This window comes from Dendrobates tinctorius, unplaced genomic scaffold (assembly GCF_039654945.1).
Source record: "Dendrobates tinctorius isolate UK_male_01 unplaced genomic scaffold, ASM3965494v1 ptg000155l, whole genome shotgun sequence".
In the NCBI taxonomy this organism is placed as follows: domain Eukaryota; kingdom Metazoa; phylum Chordata; class Amphibia; order Anura; family Dendrobatidae; genus Dendrobates; species Dendrobates tinctorius.
In genome coordinates this window covers 6,319,624-6,344,208 of record NW_027361822.1, presented here as the reverse complement: position 1 = coordinate 6,344,208, position 24,585 = coordinate 6,319,624, and the positions used below count along the sequence as shown (strand labels likewise).

The 24,585-nt window shown below is 46.5% G+C and overlaps 1 protein-coding gene across 13 annotated transcripts in view; it reads right to left on the bottom strand.

Moving 5' to 3' along the window:
- The window catches only part of LOC141050961 (uncharacterized), a 292,974-nt gene that overhangs the window by 193,476 nt on the left and 74,913 nt on the right, over nt 1-24,585 (bottom strand). For 7 of the 13 annotated variants that reach the window (XM_073547687.1, XM_073547688.1, XM_073547689.1 and 4 more), the window contains 4 exons: nt 16,391-16,514; nt 16,210-16,307; nt 14,845-14,991; nt 14,536-14,715 (listed from right to left, as the gene is read on the bottom strand). In XM_073547687.1, the coding sequence (XP_073403788.1) occupies nt 14,536-14,715; nt 14,845-14,991; nt 16,210-16,307; nt 16,391-16,514 (549 nt within the window). The other 6 variants (XM_073547694.1, XM_073547697.1, XM_073547698.1 and 3 more) reach the window with 6 other exon arrangements.

Here is a 24,585-nt window from a genome sequence, read left to right as displayed (position 1 = left end):
GTTGGGAGCCTGTTGGTTTACTAAGCTTGACCTCCGAGAAGCATATAATCTTGTTCGTATAAGAAAGGGACATGAGTGGAAGACCGCGTTTAACACACCCCTTGGCCACTTTGAGTACCTCGTAATGCCGTTCGGGCTCAGTAACTCACCTGCAGTGATTCAGACTTTTGTGAACGATATCTTCAGAGACATCTCTGGGGTATATGTAGTCGTTTATTTGGATGACATCCTGATCTACTCTGCTGACCTTATGACGCACATCCAACATGTCTGTTCTGTCCTCCAGAGACTTAGAGAGCATCATTTATTCGCCAAACTAGAGAAATGCGTTTTCATGGCTGAGGAGGTACAGTTTCTGGGGTACATTGTGTCAGCTAAAGGGTTTTGCATGGATCCTGCCAAGATCCAACCCATTAAGGAATGGGTACAACCCAAGTCTCTTAAAGTGCTGCAGCGATTTTTAGATTTCACTATTATCGCAAATTTATTAAAGGTTTTTCGGAGATCGCCAAACCACTCATGGATTTGACTCGGAAAGGGGCGGATGTGGTTAACTGGAAGCCTGAGGCACTTCAGGCATTTTCTCTTTAAAAGGAATGTTTCTCCTCTAACCCGATATTGTTTCAGACTGATCTGGACCGCCCCTTTATTGCAGAGGTAGATGCCTCTGAAGTTGGAGTAGGAGCAGTGCTATTGCAAGGCACTGCATCCCTCACTCTACTTCGTCCACGTGCCTTCTTTTCCCGAAAATTCTCTTCCACTGAGAGGAATTATGATATAGGGAATCGGGAATTATTAGCAATAAAATGGGCCTTTGAGGAATGGCGCCACTTCCTCGAAGGTGCCAAACATAAGATCACCGTGATTACTGATCACAAGAACCTGACCTACTTGGAGTCAGAAAAAAGACTGAATCCTAGACAGGCAAGGTGGGCTTTGTTCTTCTCTAGATTTGATTTTGTAATCACTTTCCGACCAGGTACTAAGAATGTAAGGACTGATTCCCTTTCTTGAAGTTTTTGCCCTTCACGGGTTGAGGACTCTGAACCGACTCCAATATTGGCCAACGGGATTGTTGTTTCGGCTGTGTCCTTGGATCTTCTGGAGATCTGTAGATCCCCAGAATAAGCCCCTGACACTACGCCTCTCCAAAAATTGTTTGTTCCGGCCACATTCCGCCTTCAAGTACTGAAGGAATCACATGATTCTGTCCTTGCAGGGCATCCAGGTATCAATAACACCATCAGACTTGTGACTAGGAATTTTTGGTGGCCAACTATAGTAAAGGATTGTAAGGACTATATACTGGCTTGTGAAATCTGTGCTCGCACTAAGTCTCCCTATAATCGCCCTGCCGGCTGGCTCCAGTCCTTACCTACCCCTGAGGGTCCTTGGACTCACATCTCCATGGACTTTATTACTGACTTACCGCTCTCAGAAGGGAAGACGTATATCTGGGTGGTGGTGGATAGGTTCAGTAAGCAGTGTCATTTTGTTCCTCTGTCTGGATTACCTAATTTCGAAACCCTGAGCAAACTGTTCATTACTCATGTTGTACGACTGCATGGTGCTCCTGTGAATATTGTGTCCGACGGGTACCCAGTTCGTTTCGAAATTTTGGAGGGCATTCTGTAAACAGATTAGCATTGAATTGTCCTTCTCCTCTGCCTATCACCCTGAAACCAATGGTCAAACCGAGCGCACCAACCAAGCTCTTGAACAGTATCTCCGGTGTTTCTGAGCATCAGTCCGATTTGGTGGAACATCTGCCGTTAGCAGAGTTTGCCCTGAAAAATCAGTACCAGGAGTCCATCAAGACTACCCCTTTTTTCTGTAATCATGGGCTGCACCCACGCTTTGGTTCATTCTCTGCTAAGATTTCAGAGCTCCCTGGGGTAGAAAGATTTATACATCAGTTAAAAACTATCTGGTCAGAAGTTAACATAAACTTAAAAAGGGCTCATGCTAGACAAGCTTCTTCTGCTAACAGACCGCGATCCAAGGGGCCGTACCAGGGAGTTGGAGACAAAGTCTGGCTTTCTACCAGAAATATTAGGCTTTAAGTGCCGTCTGCCAAACTGGGTCCCAGGTTCATTGGTCCATATGGATTATTGAGGTGATTAACCCAGTAGCCTTTCGTCTGAAACTCCCTCAATCATTCAAACTGCCGAATGTATTCCATACGTCCCTTCTCAAATTGTAAGGCTCTCCAATTCATCCTGTCCAGTCCCCTCCTCCTCCAGTTTTGGTCGGGGGTGCCTTGGAATGTGAAGTCCAGGGTATCCTTAACTCCAACTTAGTGAGAGAATCCTTGCAGTATCTGGTGCACTGGAAGGGCTACGGTCCGGAGGAAAGGTCCTGGGTCCCTGCCAGTAACGTTCATGCCAAGGGGTTGATCAGGAAATTTCATCTCCTTCATCCCAACAAACCGGTTGTTGAGGGTCCGGAGGCCCCTCTTGGAAGAGGGGGTACTGTCACATCGCCGTCGGAATCGGGGGCTGGTGTTCCTGCCTCGGCCACTGGGAGGCGCCGGACTCCTTCGACTGGTGGTGCCGGCAATAGGAGAGCCATGTCCTCATGTGGGTCCGCTCCTTTGACGCATGCCTCTGTCATTGGGCATCGCCGTGATTCTCCCGTGGGTGATGGTGGTGACAGAGAAGGGGCTCCTGCGTAGGCATCTGGTGGGCGCAGGCTCCGCTCCTCTGTCAGAGGTGAAGGTTCTGGTGCATCGCCATCTGGCCTGGTTCTGGGGGCGGTCCAGATGAGGTCATCAGACTATGAGCCTGTGAGGGATAGTCATATCCTTCAAATACTTTGGGGCCTGTCCTGCAGGCCGCCAGATATAGTCTTGGTTTCCCCAATGTGCTAGTGTTTAATTTGCTATGCTTGACTCCGACCTTTGCCTGGATTTCTGACCCCTCTTCAGCCTGACGATTTTGTACCTCTGCTGCTTTTCCGGTGACTCTGACCTTGGCCTGGACTTTGACTCTGCTTCAGCCTGCTGATTTTGTACCTCTGCTGCCCGCCTGGTTTTGAATTGGACTCCTGACTACGATTTCGGTCCCGTTTATTAATCCCTTTCTGGCGACAGTCCTGCTCTGGTCTGCTGCTCTGACAGGCAGCTATCTCTTAGGCTCTGCTGTAATTCCAGATCCCTGTATAGGGGTAAAGGGTCTCGGGGTCTCTCGGGGTGCTGTCTTACTTGCAGCTCAGATTCGCACCAGACAGACGTCACGAATATGTTGTGTTATAGGATGAACTCAGTAGACATTTGTCTCCCTTCAACTATAACTATGAAAGAGCGTCCCAACTTTAGCAATTAAAGGCCAATCTGAATACTTCTGACTAGAGAGAGCATGGGCAGTAGCTGCATTGAGAATCTGAGGATAGTTGCTCATTTGGCTAATACAACTTCCAAAGAATGAGGCAAAGGAAGCTAAATCTTGGTCCAGAGACACAAGGAGTCTCTAACCAAAGTCGAGGCTATAGACAAAGTGTAAACTGCGAGCCTGGAAGTGTGAACCAAAATGTATGAGCCACAAGGCACGTAGCCCAAAACACGCAGTCTGAAGCACAAGGTACTAAGCCAGAGGCACAAGGCACAGAGGCACTATAAGGCCCAATGAGGCAATATGAGCTCCTCTGAGGCACAGAATAACTACAGGCCTGGAGGCACAGGCTAGGGCCACGTTGGAAAGCATGAGACCAAACTTGGACTTACACTTGAGAGTATTCCATCTGTTAATTCCGGATAAACCTTTACTTTGCGTGGTACATCTCAAATGTCAGACTAGCCCCACCTGAAGGATCCAATTAATGAGGTGCAGCTGGAGGGCAGTCTTCAGAGAGATAATGTGCTATATTAACACCATGTGCCCTCCTATGGATCAAGTAGTTAGATTGATACTTATCTGGCAGGCAACAGTGGAAACATCTGAGTGTTGTTCAATCACTAAATGAGGACAAACATGAGTACTAAGTTAAACTCTGAAGCCGAACTTTGAGGTCCTGTGTAGTTAAGACATGTGGCAAACGCAAGTCAAACCATGAGACATATCCCAGACATGCAGCCAAACTTTAGTCTAGAGGTAAAAGGCCTAACTTCCGTACCTAAAGAGAAACTTCACCACATAAGGTACTAGGCACACCTTCGGCATAAAGCTAGCATGAGCAGAGGCCTAGTCCATCGGGAAAACATTTACTCAGTGTACTTACCAGTGCTGCCCACAATCCATTATGTAGCTTCATCCCTTCTTTCCACATAATTTTGCCTACAGATATCATTAGAAGAATGGGGGAGCTGGTAATGCCAAGAGCCCACCATGAAGAGAAGCGGTGTCACAATCAGGAATACTGCATTATTACAGGTGCACTGGCTGGCTGTTGGCTGAGGGAGCGCTACCGAGAGAGGTGCTGGCCCACCACCTGATGACCCTGAGTCTGTACTCTGATACAGCGACTGATAGCCGAGGGACCTCTACTCAGAGAGGCGTCATCCCTGAACTGGTCGGCAGGGAAAGGAAAGCCGGGACCCCCCAATGCCCCCTCTAAGAGAAAATATCATGCAACTGTCTCCTGTTGGAACAAGAAAAGCACTGAAGGGTGGTGGTGGATGGGGCCTTTCAACCTCTCTGTGATCCTGTCCCATCATAGGACAAGGAATGATTACATCCTGGAGTGCTGTCTAGAGGGACATACTGGAAAACATGATTTTTCTAATTCCTCAGAAAAGATTATGGTTAGGCTCTAGGAGGATTTTAGAGGTTTATTACTTAGAGGATTTCTTTGACTTTACTCGTCATAGGCTTTATCATCCGGATTTATAACATATCAATCAGGGGGAGAGTTTTCTGGGGGATATATTATGTCTAATCAAGACGTAGTCTGATCCACCATCTTTCAAATTACAGATTTCTAATTACATTACTTATGATTTAGACTAGAATTATATGATGCATTTGGCTACGCATCACTATCTCTCCTATATTATCATCATCACCATCTGTATCATCTAATCGAGTTGTTTCCTCTTCCCACAGGTATGCTGAGAATATACACATTTTTCCCCAGATCCTGACTGTCTTTGTGAATTGCCCTTACTATCTCTGGTATGCTGAGAATGTACACATCTTTCCCCGAATACTGATTGTCTTTGTGAATTGCCCTTACTATCTCTGGTATACTCTGCTTACCTATCATTTTGTATCCATAACGTATTTCATCCCTCTTGTGTATTCCATGCATATCTGAGTGGTCAGTGTAACCCTACCCCCATTTTTATGACCTTTGTTTAACTCTGAACATGTGGTCTCGCCACACACATCCACATCCCGCTTCACAGCTGACTGCTCTTAGTTGCAGATATATTCAGAGCCATACGTCTGATCAAGATGTAGTCTGATCCAGCAGCTTTCAAATTACAAATTTCTAATTAAACTACCTTGAATTAGACTAGAATTGGACTGGAATTTGACTGTAAGGTAAAGGAACTGAAAACTATAAATGTTTCACTTTCTTTTCACTTTCACCCCCAATACTACTCTATTTTTTCCTATCGCCTGTAATCCCCCCCACCTAGTAAGGAACTAGTCATTTCCCCCTCCATCCTCCCCAGCCATCTCATCTCCTCCTCAGAACTGTTCCTTCACATACAATCCTTTTACTTCAGACACACACGGCCAAATCATGTCCTATCCTGCTCCCACCGTCTAAAGCTCTGTCTGCTACTCCTCATTGCTGGCGACGTATCCCAAAATCCTGGCCCTCCTCAACATATCCCGACACTCATTTCTAACACCCTGCCACGATCCTCTACACGATTTCGCAATGATGATAACCTCATACTCATTCATCCAGCCCCCACTCCTCCGGTCCTCCTACCTGGAGCACTATGGAGCGCATGCTCTGTCTGCAATAACCTGTCAATCATCCACGACTTCTTTATCTTCAACAAACTCTCCTTCCTTGGTATCACTGAAACCTGGCTCACCCCCTCTGACTCAGCCTCTCCAGCTGCACTTTCTTATGGCAGATTCAATCTCTCTCACACCCCTCCCCCAGCAACAAACGTGGTGGGAGTAGTTGGCTTTCTCCTGTCCTATACCTGCTCCTGAACCCTAATTCCGCTACCACCCTCTGCTACTCATCACTCGCTTGAGGTGCACTCTGTCTGCATCTATTATCCCTCCAACCTCCAGCTGGCTGTCATCTACCACCCCCCAACTAGCCATCTCCACCTTTATCGGCCACTTCACCACCTGGCTACTTCATTTCCTCTCTCCTGACATCTCCACTATCATCATGGGTGACTTCAACATCCCCATTGACGTTTCCACCCCATCTGCCTCTAAACTTTTATCGCTCACTTCCTCCTTTGGCCTCACTCGGTGGTCCTCCGCGGCCACTCACAAAGATGGTCACATGCTGGACCTCATCTTCACCTGCCTCTGTTCCCTTATTAATCTCAGTAACTCACCCCTCCCTCTGTCTGACCACAAACTACTGACATTCTCTTCCCTTTCCTCTCCTAGTGTGCGACCCCCCCCTCCCCAAACTCACCCACCCTCGCAGAAAACACCTCAATTTACAATCACTCTCTGAGTCCTTTCTTCCCTTCTTGACACAGATGCTGCTGCCACTTTTTATAACAGCAACACATGATTCGACCGCCCCCCTCACGCATAGCAAAACTCATACAATCCTGTTGTGAACTCATTTTCAGGTCTACCAGTTGTGAGTTCTCCTTCCGGGCTCCCTCTGGTGGTAACAGGAGGTAGTGAGGTTGATTTAATTAGTAGAGATCTGCCACCTGATGAGGATAACGATTGGATCTCTGGAATCTCAGACTGGATTTAAGACAGCTGACGCCCTATTCTGGTGCTGGTTATTTATTCTGGCTTTTCAGGTCTTGGTTTTCAGCTCTGTTCCAGTCATCTCAAGCTAAGTGTTTCTGCTAATGTTCACACTTGATTTTGTTGGTCTATTCAGTTTTTTGTGTGGTCAGCCAGCCCCGGCTGGGGCTGTGCTGAATTTCCACTCTTATTTATCTGTATTTGCCAATTTGCTTTTTGTTCCTTATTAGATTGGCCTCTTTTTTGCTCTGTCTCAGAATATTTCAGAGTGCTGATATAGTGGGAGAAGTCTAGTGACTTCAGGGTTAATTTTGTTATCAGAAGTGTTGGACATTAATTTTGTAGGGTTTTTTGGGCAGATTGCAGACAGTGTCTTTCCTTTCCTGTCCTTTCTAGTTAGTTTGGGCCCCATCGTTTGCTCAGCCTGTTTTCCTGCCTGTGTTTGTGTTTTCATCTTGTTTCACCGTCAATACATGTGTGGGGGCTGTCTATTCCTTTGGGGTCTGCTCTGGGGCAGTTAGTTTTCCCCTTTTCTTGCTTTAGGCTTATTTAGTCCTCCGGCTGTGACGAGGCGTCTAGATTCATCGTGGGAACGCTCCACGGCTGCTGCTAGTTGTGTGGTTAGGATTAGGTCTGCAATCTGCATAGTTACCAACCTCTCTGGTTTTCTGTGACTTAGCTTGTTTAGTTTTCTTCCTCGGTGACCCATTCATAACACAATCCACAGGCAGCCCTGGCTGACCAGCCTGACCAAAGAACTGAGACGGGCTTCCAGGTTCGCTGAGCAGAGATGGAAGAGATCCCGCTCAGAGAGCACTTCATCACATACAAGCAGTCGCTCGCCAGTTTCAGGTACACGCTCACTGCCGCAAAACACACTTACTTCTCATCTCTCATATCCTCCCTGTCTCAAAATCCTAAACAGCTTTTCAATACTTTCAATTCTCTACTCCGTCCCCCAGCACCTCCCCTCTCTCCTCTCATTTGTGCTGAAGACTTTGCCTCTTTCTTTAAGCAGAAGATCGATACGATCATAAAAAGCCTTGGCCCAGAGCCCCCAATGCCCTTCCTCTTAACTGCGCAGACCTGTTCCTCCAAAACCAGCTTCTCCACCATGACAGATCAGCTCTCCACCCTTCTGTCAAGATCACATCTCACCACTTGCATGCTTGACCCACTCCCATCCCACCTCATCCCTAACCTTGCCACAGTCTTCATCCCAACCCTAACACACCTCTTCAACCTCTCACTTACAAATGGTGTCTTCCTCTCATCCCTCAAACATGCCTTGATCACACCCAACCTCAAAAAGCCCTCCCTCGACCCATCCTTAGAGTCTAGCTATCGCCCGATATCTCTTCTCCCTTATGCCTCAAAACTACTGGAACAGCATGTCCATCTTGAACTGTCCTCCCACCTCTCCTCCTGCTCCCTCTTGACCAGTTACAATCTGGCTTCGGACTGCATTACTCAACCGAAACTGCCCTAAAGCCTACAATGACCTACTAACCGCCAAGAGCAAACGACACTACTCTGTCCTCCTCCTGGACCTGTCTTCTGCCTTCGACACTGTGGACCATTCCCTCCAGCTACAGATTCTCACATCTCTTGGCATCACAGACTTGGCCCTATCCTGGATATCATCATATCTAACAGACCGAACATTCAGTGTCTCCCTCACCCACACCACTTCCTCACCTCGCCCCCTGTCTGTCTGTGTTCCCCAAGGCTCAGTTCTAGGACCCCTACTCTTCTCCATCTACACCTTCGGCCTGGGACAGCTCATAGAATCCTATGGTTTGCAGTATCACCTCTATGCAGATGACAAGCAGATCTACCTATCTGGACCTGACCTCACCTCCTTACTGACCAAAATCCCACAATGTCTGTATGCTATTACAGTTTTCTTTTCTGCTCGCTTTCTAAAACTGAACATGGACAAAACAGAATTCATCTTTCCCCATCTCACTTTACCCCTCCACCAGACCTATCCATCAATGTCAATGGGTGTTCACTTTCCCCAGTCCCACATGCTCGGTGCCTCGGGGTGATCCTCGACTCTGCCCTCTCTTTCACGCCACATATCCAAGCCCTTGCCTCCCCCTGCTGACTCAAACTTAAAAATAATTCCTGGATCCGTGCATTCCTTGACCATGACACCACAAAAACACTAGTGCACGCCCTTATCATCTCTCGCCTCGACTACGGCAACCTCCTACCCTCTGGCCTCCCCTCTAGCAATCTGGCACCACTCCAATCCATCCTACACTCTGCTGCCTGACTAATCCACCTGTCTTCCCATTATTTCCCAGCCTCTCCTCTATGCCAAGCCTTACACTGGCTTCCTATTGTCCAGAGGCTCCAATTCAAAACCCTAACTATGACATACAAAGCCATCCACAACCTGTCTTCTCCATACATCTGTGATATGGTCTCCTGGTACTTACCTACACGCAACCTTCAATCCTCTCAAGATCTCCTTCTCTACTCCCCGCTTATCTCTTCTTCCCACAACTGCATACAAGGTTTCTCCCATGCTTCCCCCATTCTCTGGAACTCTCTACCTCAACACATCAGACTCTCTCCTACCACGGAAACCTTCAAAAAGAACCTGAAGAACCACCTCTTTTGACAAGCCTACAACCTGCAGTGATCTTCAGTCTACAAAACCGCCGTACGACCAGCTCTACCCTCTCCTAGTGTATCCTCACCCATCCCTTGTAGACTGTGAGCCCTCACGGGCAGGGTCCTCTCTCCTTCTGTACTTGTGTGTGCCTTGTTTTGCCCATGTTTATTGTACTTGTCTATTATTGCCCCTTTCACATGTAAAGCGCCATGGAATAAATGGCGCTATAAAAATGTATAATATATATATATATATATATATATATATATATATATATAAAAAATATATGGTAAAGTAGACGTAAAAAAAAAAAAAAAAAATGGGAGAGGTAAGGAATTGCTCAGGAACCAGTACCAGGCTCTCACACAGGAGAACGATGAAGAAATACATCAGGATAAGACTTTGCCCACAAAGAGCAACCTTGTATGCCTTCAGAATCCTCCTGGATGGAGAAAGAAAAATGTTGTGAAGAAGAAACAGAGAGTGGTAGTCATGGGGAATTCCCTGTTGAGAGGAACAGAGGCCGCTATCTGCAGACCGGATATAACTTCAAGAGAAATGTGCTGTCTTCCTTGTGCAAAAATTAAAGATGTGTCTGACAGGATATCAGGACTCTTCAGATCTACGGATGGCTACCAATTCCTGCTAATACATGTGGGGACAAATGACAAAGCAAGAAACGACCTGGAAACTATCTGCAGTGACTTTGAAAACTTAGGCAAGAAAGTGAAAGAACTGGGAGCGCAGGTGGTCTTCTCTTCCATCCTCCCAGTGGATGGCCATGGAACAAGGAGGTGGAATAAGATTCTGCAGGTGAATAACTGGCTACGTTGATGGTGCCGTCAGCAAGGATTTGGATTTCTGGATCATGGAGTGAATTACCTATACGATGGACTACTTGCTAGAGATGGGGTGCACCTTACGAAGACTGGAAAACATGTATTTGGAAGTCGCCTTGCTACACTCATCAGGAGAGCTTTAAACTAGAACAATGTGGGAAGGGAAGCAAAAGGCCAGAAAAAGCCATACACCTGGCAAATGCTATTGAGAACTCTGCTATTAGAAGTAGAAAGGAAGAGCAAAGACAAAAGAATCTAATTAATAAAAATATTGGAGAAAGAGAAACCTATCACAAACTAAAATGTTTCTATACTAATGCACATCAAACAAGGAGAATTGGAACTACTAACACAGGAAAAGAAATATGATGTCATTGGAATCACTGAAACTTGGTGGGACGATACACATGATTGGAATACAAGGCTAGAAGGATACAACTTATTTGCAAGAAACAGACTTGATAAACGAGGAGGAGGTGTCGCATATTATGTTAGAAACGTGTATATCTGCACAGAGATTGAAGCTTCAGAGACTGGGAGTTCTGTGGAAACTGTTTGTGTAAGAATACAAGGACAGAACAATGGAAAGGACACCATTGTAGGCATTTACTACAGGCCGCCTGTGCAAGCTGAAGATATGGATGAACTCTTTATGCATCAAATGGTCAAATTCTCCAAAAAATATGACATAGTTGTCATGGGAGATTTCAACTATCCAGACATTTGTTGGGAATCTCTCTCAGGCAAAACTAACAGGTCAAGGAAATTCTTATCCTCTCTTGGTGACATCTTTATCTTCCAAAAGGTAGGGGAGAAAACAAGGGGATCTGCTACCTTGGATCTAATCCTTATAAACAGGGAGGAAATGGTTGAGGAGGTAAAAGTGGCTGGGACACTAGGAGGTAGCGACCATGCTATTTTAGAATTTTGGATAACTAGAGGAGAAAGACCTGTGAAGACTCAGACGTCAAGGTTAGATTTCAGAAAGGCAGATTTTAAGGGATTCAGAATGAGAATTGGAGGGATCCAATGGCTGGATATCCTTAAAGACAAAAATGTCCAGGAAGGATGGGAAATCTTGAAAAATGAAATTCTCAAAGCACAATTATTAACAATTCCAAAAAGAGGGAAGAATAGGAAGCATTTAAGGAAACCAGGATGGATGAACACAGAACTTAAGCACATGCTAAAAAGGAAGAGAAAAATATTTATAAAATGGAAAGAGGGAGGCATATCTAAAGAAGAATATAATGCTGTCTGCAGAACCTGCAGGGCACAAATCATATTATCTAAAGCTGACAATGAATTGAGGCTTGCAAGAGACGTCAAATGCAATAATAAAGGATTTTGGGGATATGTCAAAAGTAAAAGAAAAGTCAAAGATGCTATAGGATTTTTACAGGATGAAAATGATGAAATGGTAAGACAGGATGTTGAGAAGGCCGAACTTTTAAATTCCTATTTTGCATCTGTTTTCTCTCAGAAAGGAAATGTAACATCAACTGTTCTTCACTGTCCTATTAAGGGAATAGAAGAATCCAGGATATCTATAAACAGAAAGATAGTGAGGAAACACTTTGCTAACCTAAATGAATTCAAGTCTCCAGGTCCAGATGAATTACACCCCAGAGTACTGAAGGAGATAGCAGAAGAAATTTTTGAACCCCTCTCCATAATCTTTGAAAATTCTTGGAGAACAGGAGAAGTCCCATAAGACTGGAGAAGAGCAAATGTTGTTCCTATCTTCAAAAAGGGGAAGAAGGTGGACCCAGGCAACTATAGGCCGGTGAGTCTGACTTCTACACCAGGAAAGATCTTTGAACAAATTATTAAACAACATGTATGTCAGTACCTGGATAAGAATGAAGTGATTAAACAGAGTCAGCATGGGTTTGTAACTAATAAGTCATGTCAGACTAACTTAATTTCCTTCTATGAAGGAATCACTGATTGGGTGGATCAGGGAAATGCTGTAGATATAGTATATCTTGACTTCAGCAAAGCATTTGAAAAAGTATCTCACACAATCCTTATTGAAAAAATGACTAGGTATGGAATGGACAAGGCAACTGTTAGGTGGATTCATAACTGGCTTAGTGATCGGACCCAAAGAGTGGTCGTAAATGGCTGCACATCCAGCTGGAAGAATGTCTCAAGTGGGGTACCACAAGGCTCTGTCATGGGCCCTGTATTGTTCAACATCTTTATCAACGATTTACATGAAGGAATTGAGGGTAAACTGATTAAATTTGCTGATGACACAAAGCTAGGAGGGATAGCTAATACTAGAGAAGAGAGAGAGAGGATTCAAAAAGATATAAATAAACTGGAGCAGTGGGCAGCAACTAACAGAATGGTTTTTAACAGGGAAAAATGCAAAGTACTACAACTGGGTAATAAAAATGAAAAAGCATATACAGAATGGGAGGAATAGCAAGCAACAGCACATGTGAAAAAGACTTGGGTATACTAATAGATCACAGACTCAATATGAGTCAACAGTGTAATGCAGCAGCAAAAAATGCAAATGCAATTCTAGGATGTATTAACAGAAGCATACAGTCTAGATCACGTGAAGTCATTATTGCCCTCTACTCCCCTTTGGTCAGACCTCATCTGGAATACTGTATCCAGTTTTGGGCGCCACATTTTAAAAAACAAACTGTAGCAAGTTCAGAAAAGAGCGACCAGAATGGTGACCGGTCTGCAAATCCTGTCTTATGAGGAAAGTTTGCATGATTTGGGAATGTTTAGCTTGCAAAAGAGAAGACTGAGAGGAGACGTAATAGCTGTCTACAAATATCTCAAGGGCTGTCACGTTGTAGAAGGATCATCTTTGCTCTCATTTGCACAAGGAAAGACTAGAAGCAATGGGATGAAAGTGAATGGGAGGAGACACGGATTAGATATTAGAAAAAACTTTGACAGTAAAGGGGGTTTTACACATAGCGATATCGCTATAACGTCACTGATTTTGTGACGTTATAGTGATATCGCTATGTGTGATCCTTACCTCCGACCGGCTCCCCCGCTGTCCATCGCTGATTGCGCGAGAATGTCCGGCTCCATTTCTCGTCGTCAGCTTCCTGCTGTGACGACGAGCGACGCGTGGAGGTGGGCGGGAGGACGACAGGATCGCTGTGTGTGAAAGGTGAGTATCGTGCGCTGCGTCGCTGCTGCATCGCTGTGAGATCTGCCTGTGTGACAGCTCACTAGCGATCATTTAGCGATGCACCAGCGATCCTGACCGGGTCGGATCGCTCGTCAGATCGCTGGTGCATCGCTAAATGTAAAAGGGCCTTTAGAGTGATCAATGAGTGGAACAGACTGCCATGAGAAGTGGCGAGTTCTACTTTAATGGAAGTCTTCAAACAGAGGCTGGACAGACATCTGACTGGGATGATTTAGCAAATCCTGCTTTGAGCAGGGGGTTGGACCAGATGGTCCAGGAGGTCCCTTCCAACTCTATGATTTCTATGGTGTTTGCATATGTAATTTTAATGATTGGAGTTCAGAATTCAAATTGTAAATTGTGATGTTATTGAATAAAACAAAAGATAAATAATTATATATCACATACTGAGGCAGTCAAAGTGAATAAGCAATGGGAAAAATGAAGAATGTGGGCCCAGACTGTGTGCCCAATTTCAAAACAATGGGAAACATTAGTCCAGTGCCCAATCTAATCATTGATCTCAGCCTAAGTGTATAAAAATAGTCAACACATAATTGTAGCAGCCAGTAACTAAGTAGAATCTGTTACTTATTTGCATTTAGTGGTCACTTACCTGGGTAGTCATATGTAGTAATCTCTTCTTTACACCACTCATCACCCCTCACATATGTCTCTGTAGTATTGATATATGTCAGATTGTCCTGTAGAAGAAGAGGACGGGGACACCTCTCTGGTGTTGTCCTCTTAATAGAGAGAACTGGAGGAAACACATACAGGGAATGAATTCATTTCTTACATACAGAATTATAGGCCATGTATATTTAGTCCTGTCTATTACCTGGTGATGTGAGGGGCTGGGGAACCTCCATCATGATGTCCTTGAACAGCTCTTTGTGTTCTTCTAAATACTCCCACTCCTCCATGGAGAAACAGATGGTGACATCCTGATACCTTATAGGAACCTGACACATACAATGATACCGTCATCCCCCGATCCCTCCATAGCATTACTGTATAATGTCCCAGCATTCCCAGCAGTGTCACCTCTCCAGTCAGCAGCTCAATCATCTTGTAGGCGAGTTCTAGGATCTTCTGGTCATTGATGTCCTCAGGTACCAGGGGGTGAGGTGGAGGCCCCGTGATTGGGCTCAGGGGTCTTCCCCATCCCTCAGACACAGGGGTCTGACAGCGCTCACTAGAGGTCTTCTTCACTACTGTGTAATCCTGGTTATGGAGAGACACATTAATAAACCTCACTACAGACATTTCCAGAGTCCTCACCTCTCCAGTTCTGTCCATCTGTTATCCCCATAGATAAGAATGATGTAATGTGACGTCATCAGAATCTCTCACCTCTCCAGTAAGCCGGAAGAGGATCTCTAGGGTAAGGTGTAATATCTTCTCCACCAGCTTGCCCTTGTCCCTATTCATCCTTAATGGGTCAATCAGTAAAACTGTGTTATATAGATCTCCACTGTGAGGATCCGATATTGTAAGGACCTGAATGGGGAGAAGATGACAATGTATCATCATAAAGATCCAATGTAAGAAATCTCTGGAGCTGTTACCGGCTTCACATGATCATTACATCCAGTCATGGCCCCGTCCTGCCCCCGATATAACACACAATCCAATTATAGTCACATACATTAATGTGGTTTTGTTTACTGGTAATTTGTGCTCTATGAGATAACCTTGCAAAAAGTGGAACATTGTCGAGCCACCTTTGTTTAGGGCTCCAATAGGTCGGTCAGTACTAACTGACCAGTCGGACCCAAAGAGGTTAATAGTTCTGCGATGCCAAATTTCACTGACAGTGACGTATAGTGATTGTATAACAATCCTCTGTGTCCCATGTGTGAAAATCGCTTGCCGGTGGTTCCCCTGCTGTGAACTCTGCCATTTACTTTGAGCAATCAATATAAATATCTGTCTGGATCTCAGCAGCTACCTCATCTCCTAATCCTTAAATTTCCCAATCTCTGTTTCAGTCCCCACTTCCTCTCACACAAATGGCTTCCTGCATCAGCAGAGAATTTGTGCTCAATTCTTGGCATGGAGCATTTTTTCTGTTATAACGTTTCTTGTCTTGCACAATCTCTGTGTGCCATTCTGACGTCTCTGTGCTCTGATCAGTACTGAATTTCATTGATGAGTCAGTATAAAAGGGGTGGTCAGATACATAAAATGCTCTTTATATTTATCTTTAAATCCTAACCACTTTTGCTATTTGCTTTGTAATAAAATTTCGTACTTTCTTCTTAGTCAGCCAATACATAGATCTGTTTTTTTTTGTTTTTTTTTAAACTTTACTTCCTGTGACGCTTAGTTTGAGGAAAGTATGAAAGAGGACTTCACTGGGGGATGGCCCCACGGTTAATTCTCCACAGTTATCACCCACTGAAACAGGACAATCCCAACATTTACAGCAGACTGCCAACATCATTATACATTAAAGCGTTCCAAGTCACTCAGATAGCTCAATCTCCCTATTCTTATGTGGAGGCATGGAAAACTATTCACTAGATTTTCTGCTGCACTCCGGGGTCACAAGTCTAATTTGCAAACTGAAAAGATCGGATCTGGAAATGGCCGGTGTCTGTAAAAAATTGGCCAGTGTCTAATACTGGTAGATTAAACAAGAAAGACTGAGCACAAGACCTTCACAGCCATTTACACATCATAGGGGAGATCTCATGACACCTTCTCTCCATCTACCTGATGATCCTGAGGAACATCGGGATCTTCTTGTTTACAGTCCCATGGAAGAAGAGGATGGGGACATCTCTCTGGTGTTGTCCTCTTACTGGATAGAACTGGAGGAAACACATACAGGGACTGAATTCATTCTTTACATACAGATAATTATAGGCCGTGTGTATTTAGTCCTGTCTATTACCTGGTGATGTGAGGGGCTGGGGAACCTCCATCATGATGTCCTTATACAGATCTTTGTGTCCTTCTAAATACTCCCACTCCTCCATGGAGAAATAGACGGTGACATCCTGACACCTTATAGGAACCTGACACATACAATGATACCATCATCCTCCGATCCCTCCATAGCATTACTGTATAATGTCCCAGCATTCCCAGCAGTGTCACCTCTCCAGTCAGCAGCTCAATCATCTTGTAGGCGAGTTCTAGGATCTTCTGGTCATTGATGTCCTCATGTATCATGGGGTGAGGTGGAGGCCCCGTAATTGGGCTCAGGGGTCTTCCCCATCCCTCAGACACAGGGTCCTGACAGCGCTCCCTAGAGGTCTTCTTCACTACTGTGTAATCCTGGTTATGGAGAGACACATTAATAAATCTCACTACAGACATTTCCAGAGTCCTCACCTCTCCAGTTCTGTCCATCTGTTATTCCCATAGAATGATGTAATGTGACGTCATCAGAATCTCTCACCTCTCCAGTAAGCCGGAAGAGGATCTCTAGGGTGAGGTGTAATATCTTCTCCGCCATCTTGTCCCTGTCCCTATCCATCCTTGTAGGGTCACTCAGGAGAATTCTCTTATATAGAAGATCTCCACTGAGAGGATCCGATATTGTAGGGACCTGAATGGGGAGAAGATGACGATGTAACATCATAAAGATCCCATGTAAGAAATCTCCGGAGCTGTTACCGGCTTCACATGATCACTACATCCAGTCATGGCCCCGTCCTGCCCCCGGTATAACACACAGTCCCATTATAGTCACATACAGAGATTTCACAGGATATCTCCAATCTGGGGACAAAAACACAGAACAAATCTAAAATATCTGAACATTAATATCTCCTGACAGTGACAACATGGAGCAGGGGATGGCCATAATGGAGACTGTACAGTACAAGAGCAGCGAGCGCCGTCGGGAGGGAAGTGACCCAATGTAATCCAATACAGACAGAGACCCTGATATAGCGACAGAGACGGGAACACGTTCTGTCTACTGGAATGTGATCGCAGCACTGAGGGGGTTACTGTCCCCTGTGCAGCCCAGTAATGGGGAATCTCCAGCACCTACCTCCACCTGCAGGGGGTGCTATGGGAATGGAGGGGTTACTGTCCCCTGTGCAGTAATGGGGAATCTCCAGCACCTACCTCCACCTGCAGAGCCGCACACCACATATATGGCTGCTCTGTGCGCACAGGACCTGTGATGAGGTCACAGGAGGGGAGGAGTCAGGGGTCACATGATCAGGGGCCTCAGTGTATGCAGGACTCTGCTGTGCTGGATGAGGGGAAGTTTCTGTGTAGGGTCAGGAGGGGTTTACAGGGTGGATGTAGCGGAGCCATGTGTGTACGAGGTGTACGGAGCGGAGCCGCGTGTGTACGGAGCGGAGCCGCGTGTGTACGAGGTGTACGGAGCGGAGCCGTGTGTGTACGATGTGTATGGAGCCGTGTGTGTACGAGGTGTACGGAGCGGAGCCGTGTGTGTACGAGGTGTACGGAGCCGTGTGTGTACGAGGTGTACGGAGCAGAGCCGTGTGTGTACGAGGTGAGCGGAGCCGTGTGTGTACGAGGTGTACGGAGCGGAGCCGTAGGTGTACGGAGCGGAGCCGTGTGTGTACGAGGTGGACGGAGTGGAGCCGTGTGTGTACGAGGTGTACGGAGCTGGGCCGTGTATGTACGAGGTGTACGGAGCGGAGCCGTATGTGTACAAGGTGTACGGAGCGGAGCCGTGTGTGTACGAGGTGTACGGAGCGGAGCCGTGTGTACGAGGTGTTCGGAGCGGAGCCATGTGTGTACGAGGTGTACAGAGCGGAGCCGTTTGTGTACGAGGTTTACGGAGCGGAGCCGTTTGTGTACGAGGTGTACGGAGCGGAGCCGTGTGTGTACGAGGTGTACGGAGCGGAGCCGTGTGTGTACTAAGTGTTCGGAGCTGGGCTGTGTGTGTACAAGGTGTACGGAGCGGAGCCGTGTGTGTACGAGGTGTACGGAGCGGAGCCGTGTGTGTACGAGGTGTACGGAGCGGAGCCGTGTGTGTACGAGCTGTACGGAGCGGAGCCGTGTGTGTACAAGGTGTACGGAGCGGAGCCGTGTGTGTACGAGGTGTACGTAGCGGAGCCGTGTGTGTACGAGGTGTACGGAGCGGAGCCGTGTGTGTACGAGGTGTACGGAGGGGAGCCGTGTGTGTACGAGGTGTACGGAGCAGAGCCGTGTGTGTACGAGGTGTACGGAGACCTTCCACACAGGGCAGCCAGACCACAGACCAGGGCTTCACCAGCGCAATTCAATTCTAGAGGTTGTATACCCACTGCTATCAGCGCTGTCTTCACTCCTTATTTTAGTGACCCTAGAGGTCCCTTTTCTGAAGCCCTACGCTGTACAGCTGCCTGTTCTAATTTTGGACGGCTCAGTCCACATACGCTTTCCAGACGCCAGCCATTTAACATTTCCACTGGCCATCCAGACTCTCTACTTTGTCCTTATTTTGGCTACCATTGCAAGGATTTATTTCAGGTATTGGTGTAACTTCTATTCTTAGCCATCTTGGAAGCACTAGATTGCACATGTATGAGATATCGCTATACCTCACTTTTGGAGTTACCATCGCCTGACTCAGCAAAGCACCCTTGCTTAGTACCTCTACTAGCCATCTCTCTCTCCTTTGAATTTTTGATGAAGTTGGAACATATATTTTTGTCATGTCTTTTGTTAGTATGTATTTCTGTGATGATGCGGACAGCAATTAACGCCTTGTTCTTTTTTTGTATGTATATTTCAGTAAACGAGATTTTTCTGATGAAGGTCCTATGCTGGACCGAAAACGTTTAAACCTTTCTGTCTGGAAGTGTCTGAATATTTCACATATTGAGTGCCAAGATTTTTGTCATTTTTCACGTCTCTGCAATTACTCACATTGACTCAGGGGTCGCACTTAGTTAGCCAGTATGCCGTCCATTTTCGGACACTGGCCTCCGAGCTGGAGTGGTCCGACAAAGCCCTTATCCCCGTTTTTTGGCGTGGGCTAGCGGAGCATGTCAAGGATGCTCTCTCAAGTAGAGAGGTCCCTACCAGCCTGGAGGAGCTAATTTCTGTCTCCTCGCGTATCGACCTCCGTTTTTCGGAGCGCGGTATGAAGCGGGCTCACTCCAAGCGGAGAGCTAGCTCGGCTCCCAAATTTTTTGAACCTCTTGAGCTGCCTGAGCCAGAGGTTCTGCCCCCAGAGCCCATGGAGGTGTCTCGCACCGGTTTTGATACAGGTCCGACCCAAGAGTTCTTTTGCGGTTGTTACCATGTGTGTGCTGCTTCTCAGGAGGCCAGCTGCCCGCAATGCTCGGAATCTGAACCGGTCGTCGAGACCTTTGTCCCTCCTCACCTTAGGACTCAGGTGCTCGCCTAGGCACACGCGTCCAATGCGCACAACCATCGGGGCTATATGCAAACCACAAAGCTATTGGCCGGTGCGTATTGGTGGCCGCACAGGGCTCGGGACATCAAAAGATTTATTCAGGCATGCACCTCATGTGCTCAGGATAGCCTTCCTAGGCAGACGGTGGCGACGGCCGCCGACTCACGGCGACGCTCCGTTGCATCGGCCGCTCCCGCCATCTCCCAGGTGTCTCTTCTGAGACCTGCTGACCTAGCCTCCACTGATGCCATCCAGGTGTCCCGGTTTACCGTCTCACCTACCAGGACACCAAGCTCGCCTTCGGACGAGTTTGTGCCCTATGCCTCCACAGGGCACAGGTTGATGGTCCGGAGGGCTCAGGGAGGAGGGGGCCCTAGGAGGGGGGGTAATATTAGGAGTCAGATTTCTGTCTCTCCTTTGCTGAAATCTAGATCCTCAGATTTTGCAGTCTCCTGCGCTTTTCCTGCTGCAGAGGAGATTGCAGAGGACATAGCCCTGCGGCAACTCTCTCCGGAGGCTAAGTCCTTTGTTCCCTCATCTGAGCATGCTCATGGGACGAACTCCCATTGGAGTTCGGGAGTCAGGTGTTCAGGTCCTGTGTCGAATCCCATTGGTTCTTCCAGGAGCCTTGGAGATTTCTGGAAGGTCCCGTTTGCTATAAAAAGCGCGCTGGGCAGCCCGCCTGAGCTAATAGAATGGTGTCACTACTAGGCTGGCCTGGATGCTGTGCATGGCCATAGTGTGAACAGCGCCGCATACAAGTTTTTTATTGTGTATTAACATACCAGGCAACCGCCCCCTCCATGTATTGGTAGGCTGTGAGCGGTTGTTTCATCAGTATTTTTGCACCTGTGTTGCCATCTTAATTATATGGGTCCACTGCATCCTGATAGTGCATTTGTCTGAAGGTCCATCTTACAACAGACATGGACAAGTAATTTTTGGCCAGGGACGATACATCTCTGTCACGGCACACTGGCTGAACCTGGTGGAGGGTGGGACATTCTCAAACTGGACCATCAACACATATCCTACCCACGCCACGAATAGCGGGCCCAATCTCAATCAGGGTTTCCGCCTCATCATATACGTCCAGTCTCCCCTCTTCCACCACGTCATCCTATGCTGAATTACCCTCCACATCACTCCCAAGTTGGGAGCTGTGCAGCAGCGCATAGGCAAAACGCTCTGCTGAAGCTGATCTGCTTAGGTGACACACCACACACTGCAGCAGAGTTTTGGCAAGGAATAAAACAACAGATCGATCAGTGGCTCTCCCCACTCCAACTCCAACCTGGTCTGGTTGTCTGCGACAATGGGCATAACCTGGTGGCGGCTTTAAAGCTCGGGAAGCTGGTACACGTGCCATGCATGGCTCACGTGCTGAACCTGGTGGTGCAGAAGTTTATAAAAACATACCCTGACTTGCCGTTCCTACTTGAGGTGCGCCGTATTTGCGCCCATTTCCGCCACTCCTCAAGCGCTGTTGCCAGTCTTGCAGCATTTCAAAAGCAATTTAATTTGCCAAACCACAGACTGATTTGCGACCTGCCAACACGGTGGAACTCAACATATCATATGTTGGCAAGGGTAAGTGTGCAGCAGAGGGCACTTTCTGAATACCAGCTTAAACATGCCCGTCACACTGAGACTCAGCCAAGACACATAACAACTGATGAGTGGGTGTGGATCGCTGATATTTGTGAGGTACTTGATAACTTTGAGTACTGCACCAAGCTTGTGAGCGGTGATCAGGCTATTATCAGCGTAACCATCCCTATGCTATGTCTGCTGAAAAAAATCGCTGCAGAATCAAAAAAATGGAATCTTTGCATGCCCAGCAGCTGGGTATGGAGCAAGATTTCACAATGGGTGATCCTATCCAGCCCAGCCAATATCATCAGTTAACATTGGGGGATGAAGAGGATGATGAAAATGAGGCAGAGGACTTCTTTTTCAGTGGTACCGAGGGGACATGTCATGCTACAGAGGGGAATCCAAACTCCAGCTTCATGTCTGTCCAGCATGGGTGGGCTGAAGAGGAGGAGGTGGAGGAGGAGAGTCAGTGTGAGGAGAGGATTGGTATTGTACCTCCTTCAGGGGTCACAGAAAATTTGCCTCTATGCAGCTTGGCACACATGGCACACTTCATATCTGACTGTCTGTGCCAAGACCCTCATGTAATCCACATTTTCAATCGCAACCTATACTGGTTGGCCACCTTTCTAGACCCACGGTACAAGGACAAATTTTCTTCGCTACTGTTGCAGTCACCAAGGGGTTTCACAATGGAATGCTTCAAGAAGGCTGTTGTCGATAATTTGATGGCAACAGCACCCTTAGACACCACTGCTAGCAGAGATACCAGCTCTGTGCAACAGCATGCATTAATGGGGAGAGATACGCCAAGCAGGTCTAAAAGAGGTGGTGGTAAAATGTCCACAAACTGGGCCATCTTCAATAAACCGGCTCATCACCAAGAACTAGCTGCAAAAAATGTCAAGGAGGGAGAAATTGAACAAGATGGTCAAAGACTATCTAAGTGACGATACCTGTGTCCTTCCTGACGCTTCTGTACCGTTTAATTACGGGTATCCAAGCTGCATAGTTGGCCCGACCTCTCCAATGCCTTGGAGGTGCTGTCCTGCCCTGCTGCTAGTGTGATGTCAGAGCATGTTTTCAGTTCCGCTGTGGCAATCATCAGAGATAAACGCACATGGTTGACTACAGAGAATGCAGATAGGCTGACTGATAAAATTTAACAAGGACTGGATTTTGCAACAATATTTAAGCCCTCCAGATGACAGTATCCCAAACTCAAGTCACCCAACACTTTTTAAAAAAAAAAATTGGTGATCACATCCATCCCATTCCCTTCCCATACAAGCCCCTTTTCTTCTTCTTACACGTTTTCAAAACCTGCTTCTGACACATGTACCTCATGGTCAATAAGCTAAAAACAATGTTACGTTAATTAATATTTCCCATCGGAGGCACTTGTGATGAGAGTGAGACCCTTCTTCCTTCATCAATCATGCTATCATGCCCCTTGGGCTAATTTTTGGAGACACTATGGCTATGCCTGGACACTGGACACGGCCACCTCTATGCTAGTAGTCCGACTCCTAGCTTAATCATAATTGTTTGGACCATCAGACCTGCCTTGCTTCCTTCACGAACTATGATACAGCCCCATGGGCTAATTTTTGGAGACACTATTGCTATGCCTGGACACTGGGCATGGCCACCTCAATGCTAGTAGTCCTGGCTTTATCATAATTGTTAGGTCCTTCAGACCTGCCTTGCTTCCTTCATCAACCATGATATAGCCCCTAGGGCTAATGTTTGGAAGACACTAAATCTATGCCTACACATTGGGCAGTGGCACAACAAGGACAGTAGTCCAAGCTTTATAATTGTGAATCCCTTGTGATGATGATGATGGGTGGCTTCTTCCTGCGTTAACCATAACACAGCCCCTACCCCTAGGGCAGATTGCTCTCCTTACACCACTTACACACTTAGGTGTCAGTAGATTGCCTCCATCATCACTCACTCTTATGGTACTTCTTCTGATATATCACTGGCACTGCGTAAGTGGAGTACGAGTCCCGCTCTTCAGGCAAAAAACCAAAGGACTTAAAATAGTGTTTGTACATTCTAGTGAAGCAGTGGGATAAAAACAATCGTACAGCCTCTGACCAGGTGCCCCCATGTTATATACATTTGTTTACAGCATACATTTTTTAAAATTTACACATTTTTTAGCCTTTTCCTCAGCCCCCAGACCGCTTTGAAGGGTCCAGCAGACAATTACTCGCATTTTCCATTGACTATCATTGGACTCGCTATTCGTACCGAATACCCGAATATTAGGGTATACTAGGTACGAGTATAGCGAGTCCGAATACTCTAGTACTCGCTCATCCCTAGCTGCCATGTCTCGGGAGAATGGAGAAAATAGCATCTCCTGGAAAAAGCAGGTGGAGGACATAAAGAAGATTTTTGAATTCAAGGAGGTTCTAGCTCGTAACTACCAAATTAGGTGGTAGATGGAGTACACGAGGGCAGGGATGGAGTACATGAAGGCAGGGATGGAGTACATGAGGGCAGGGATGTGGTACATGAAGTATATGAGGCCAGTGATGTGGCACATGGGGAAATGTACATGGAATACATGAGGGCAGGGATGTGGTACATGGGGTATATGACTGGGAACGGGTACATGGAGTACATAGGGCAGTAATGTAATACATGGGGCAGGGATGGCATACATGGGGCAGTGATGTTGGACAAAGGAGTACATGGGGCAGTGCTGTGGTACATGAAGTATATGGGGCAGGGATGTGGTATATGGAGCACGAGTGCAGTGATGTGATACATGGAGTACATGGGGAAATTATGTTGTTCATGGGGAATATGAGGACTGGGATCGGGTACATGGAGTACATGGGGCAGTGCTGTGGTACATGAAGTATATGGGGCAGGGATGTGGTATATGGAGCACATGAGTGCAGTGATGTGATACATGGAGTACATGGGGAAATTATGTTGTTCATGGGGAATATGAGGACTGGGATCGGGTACATGGAGTACATGGGGCAGTGATGTGGCACATGGAGTACATAGGGCAGTGATGTAAATGAGGCCAGTGATGTGGCAGTGATGTAGTACATGGAGTATATAAGGTCAGTGATATGATATATGGGGTTTGTGAGGCTAGTGATGCAATATATTGATTATATGATGGTTGG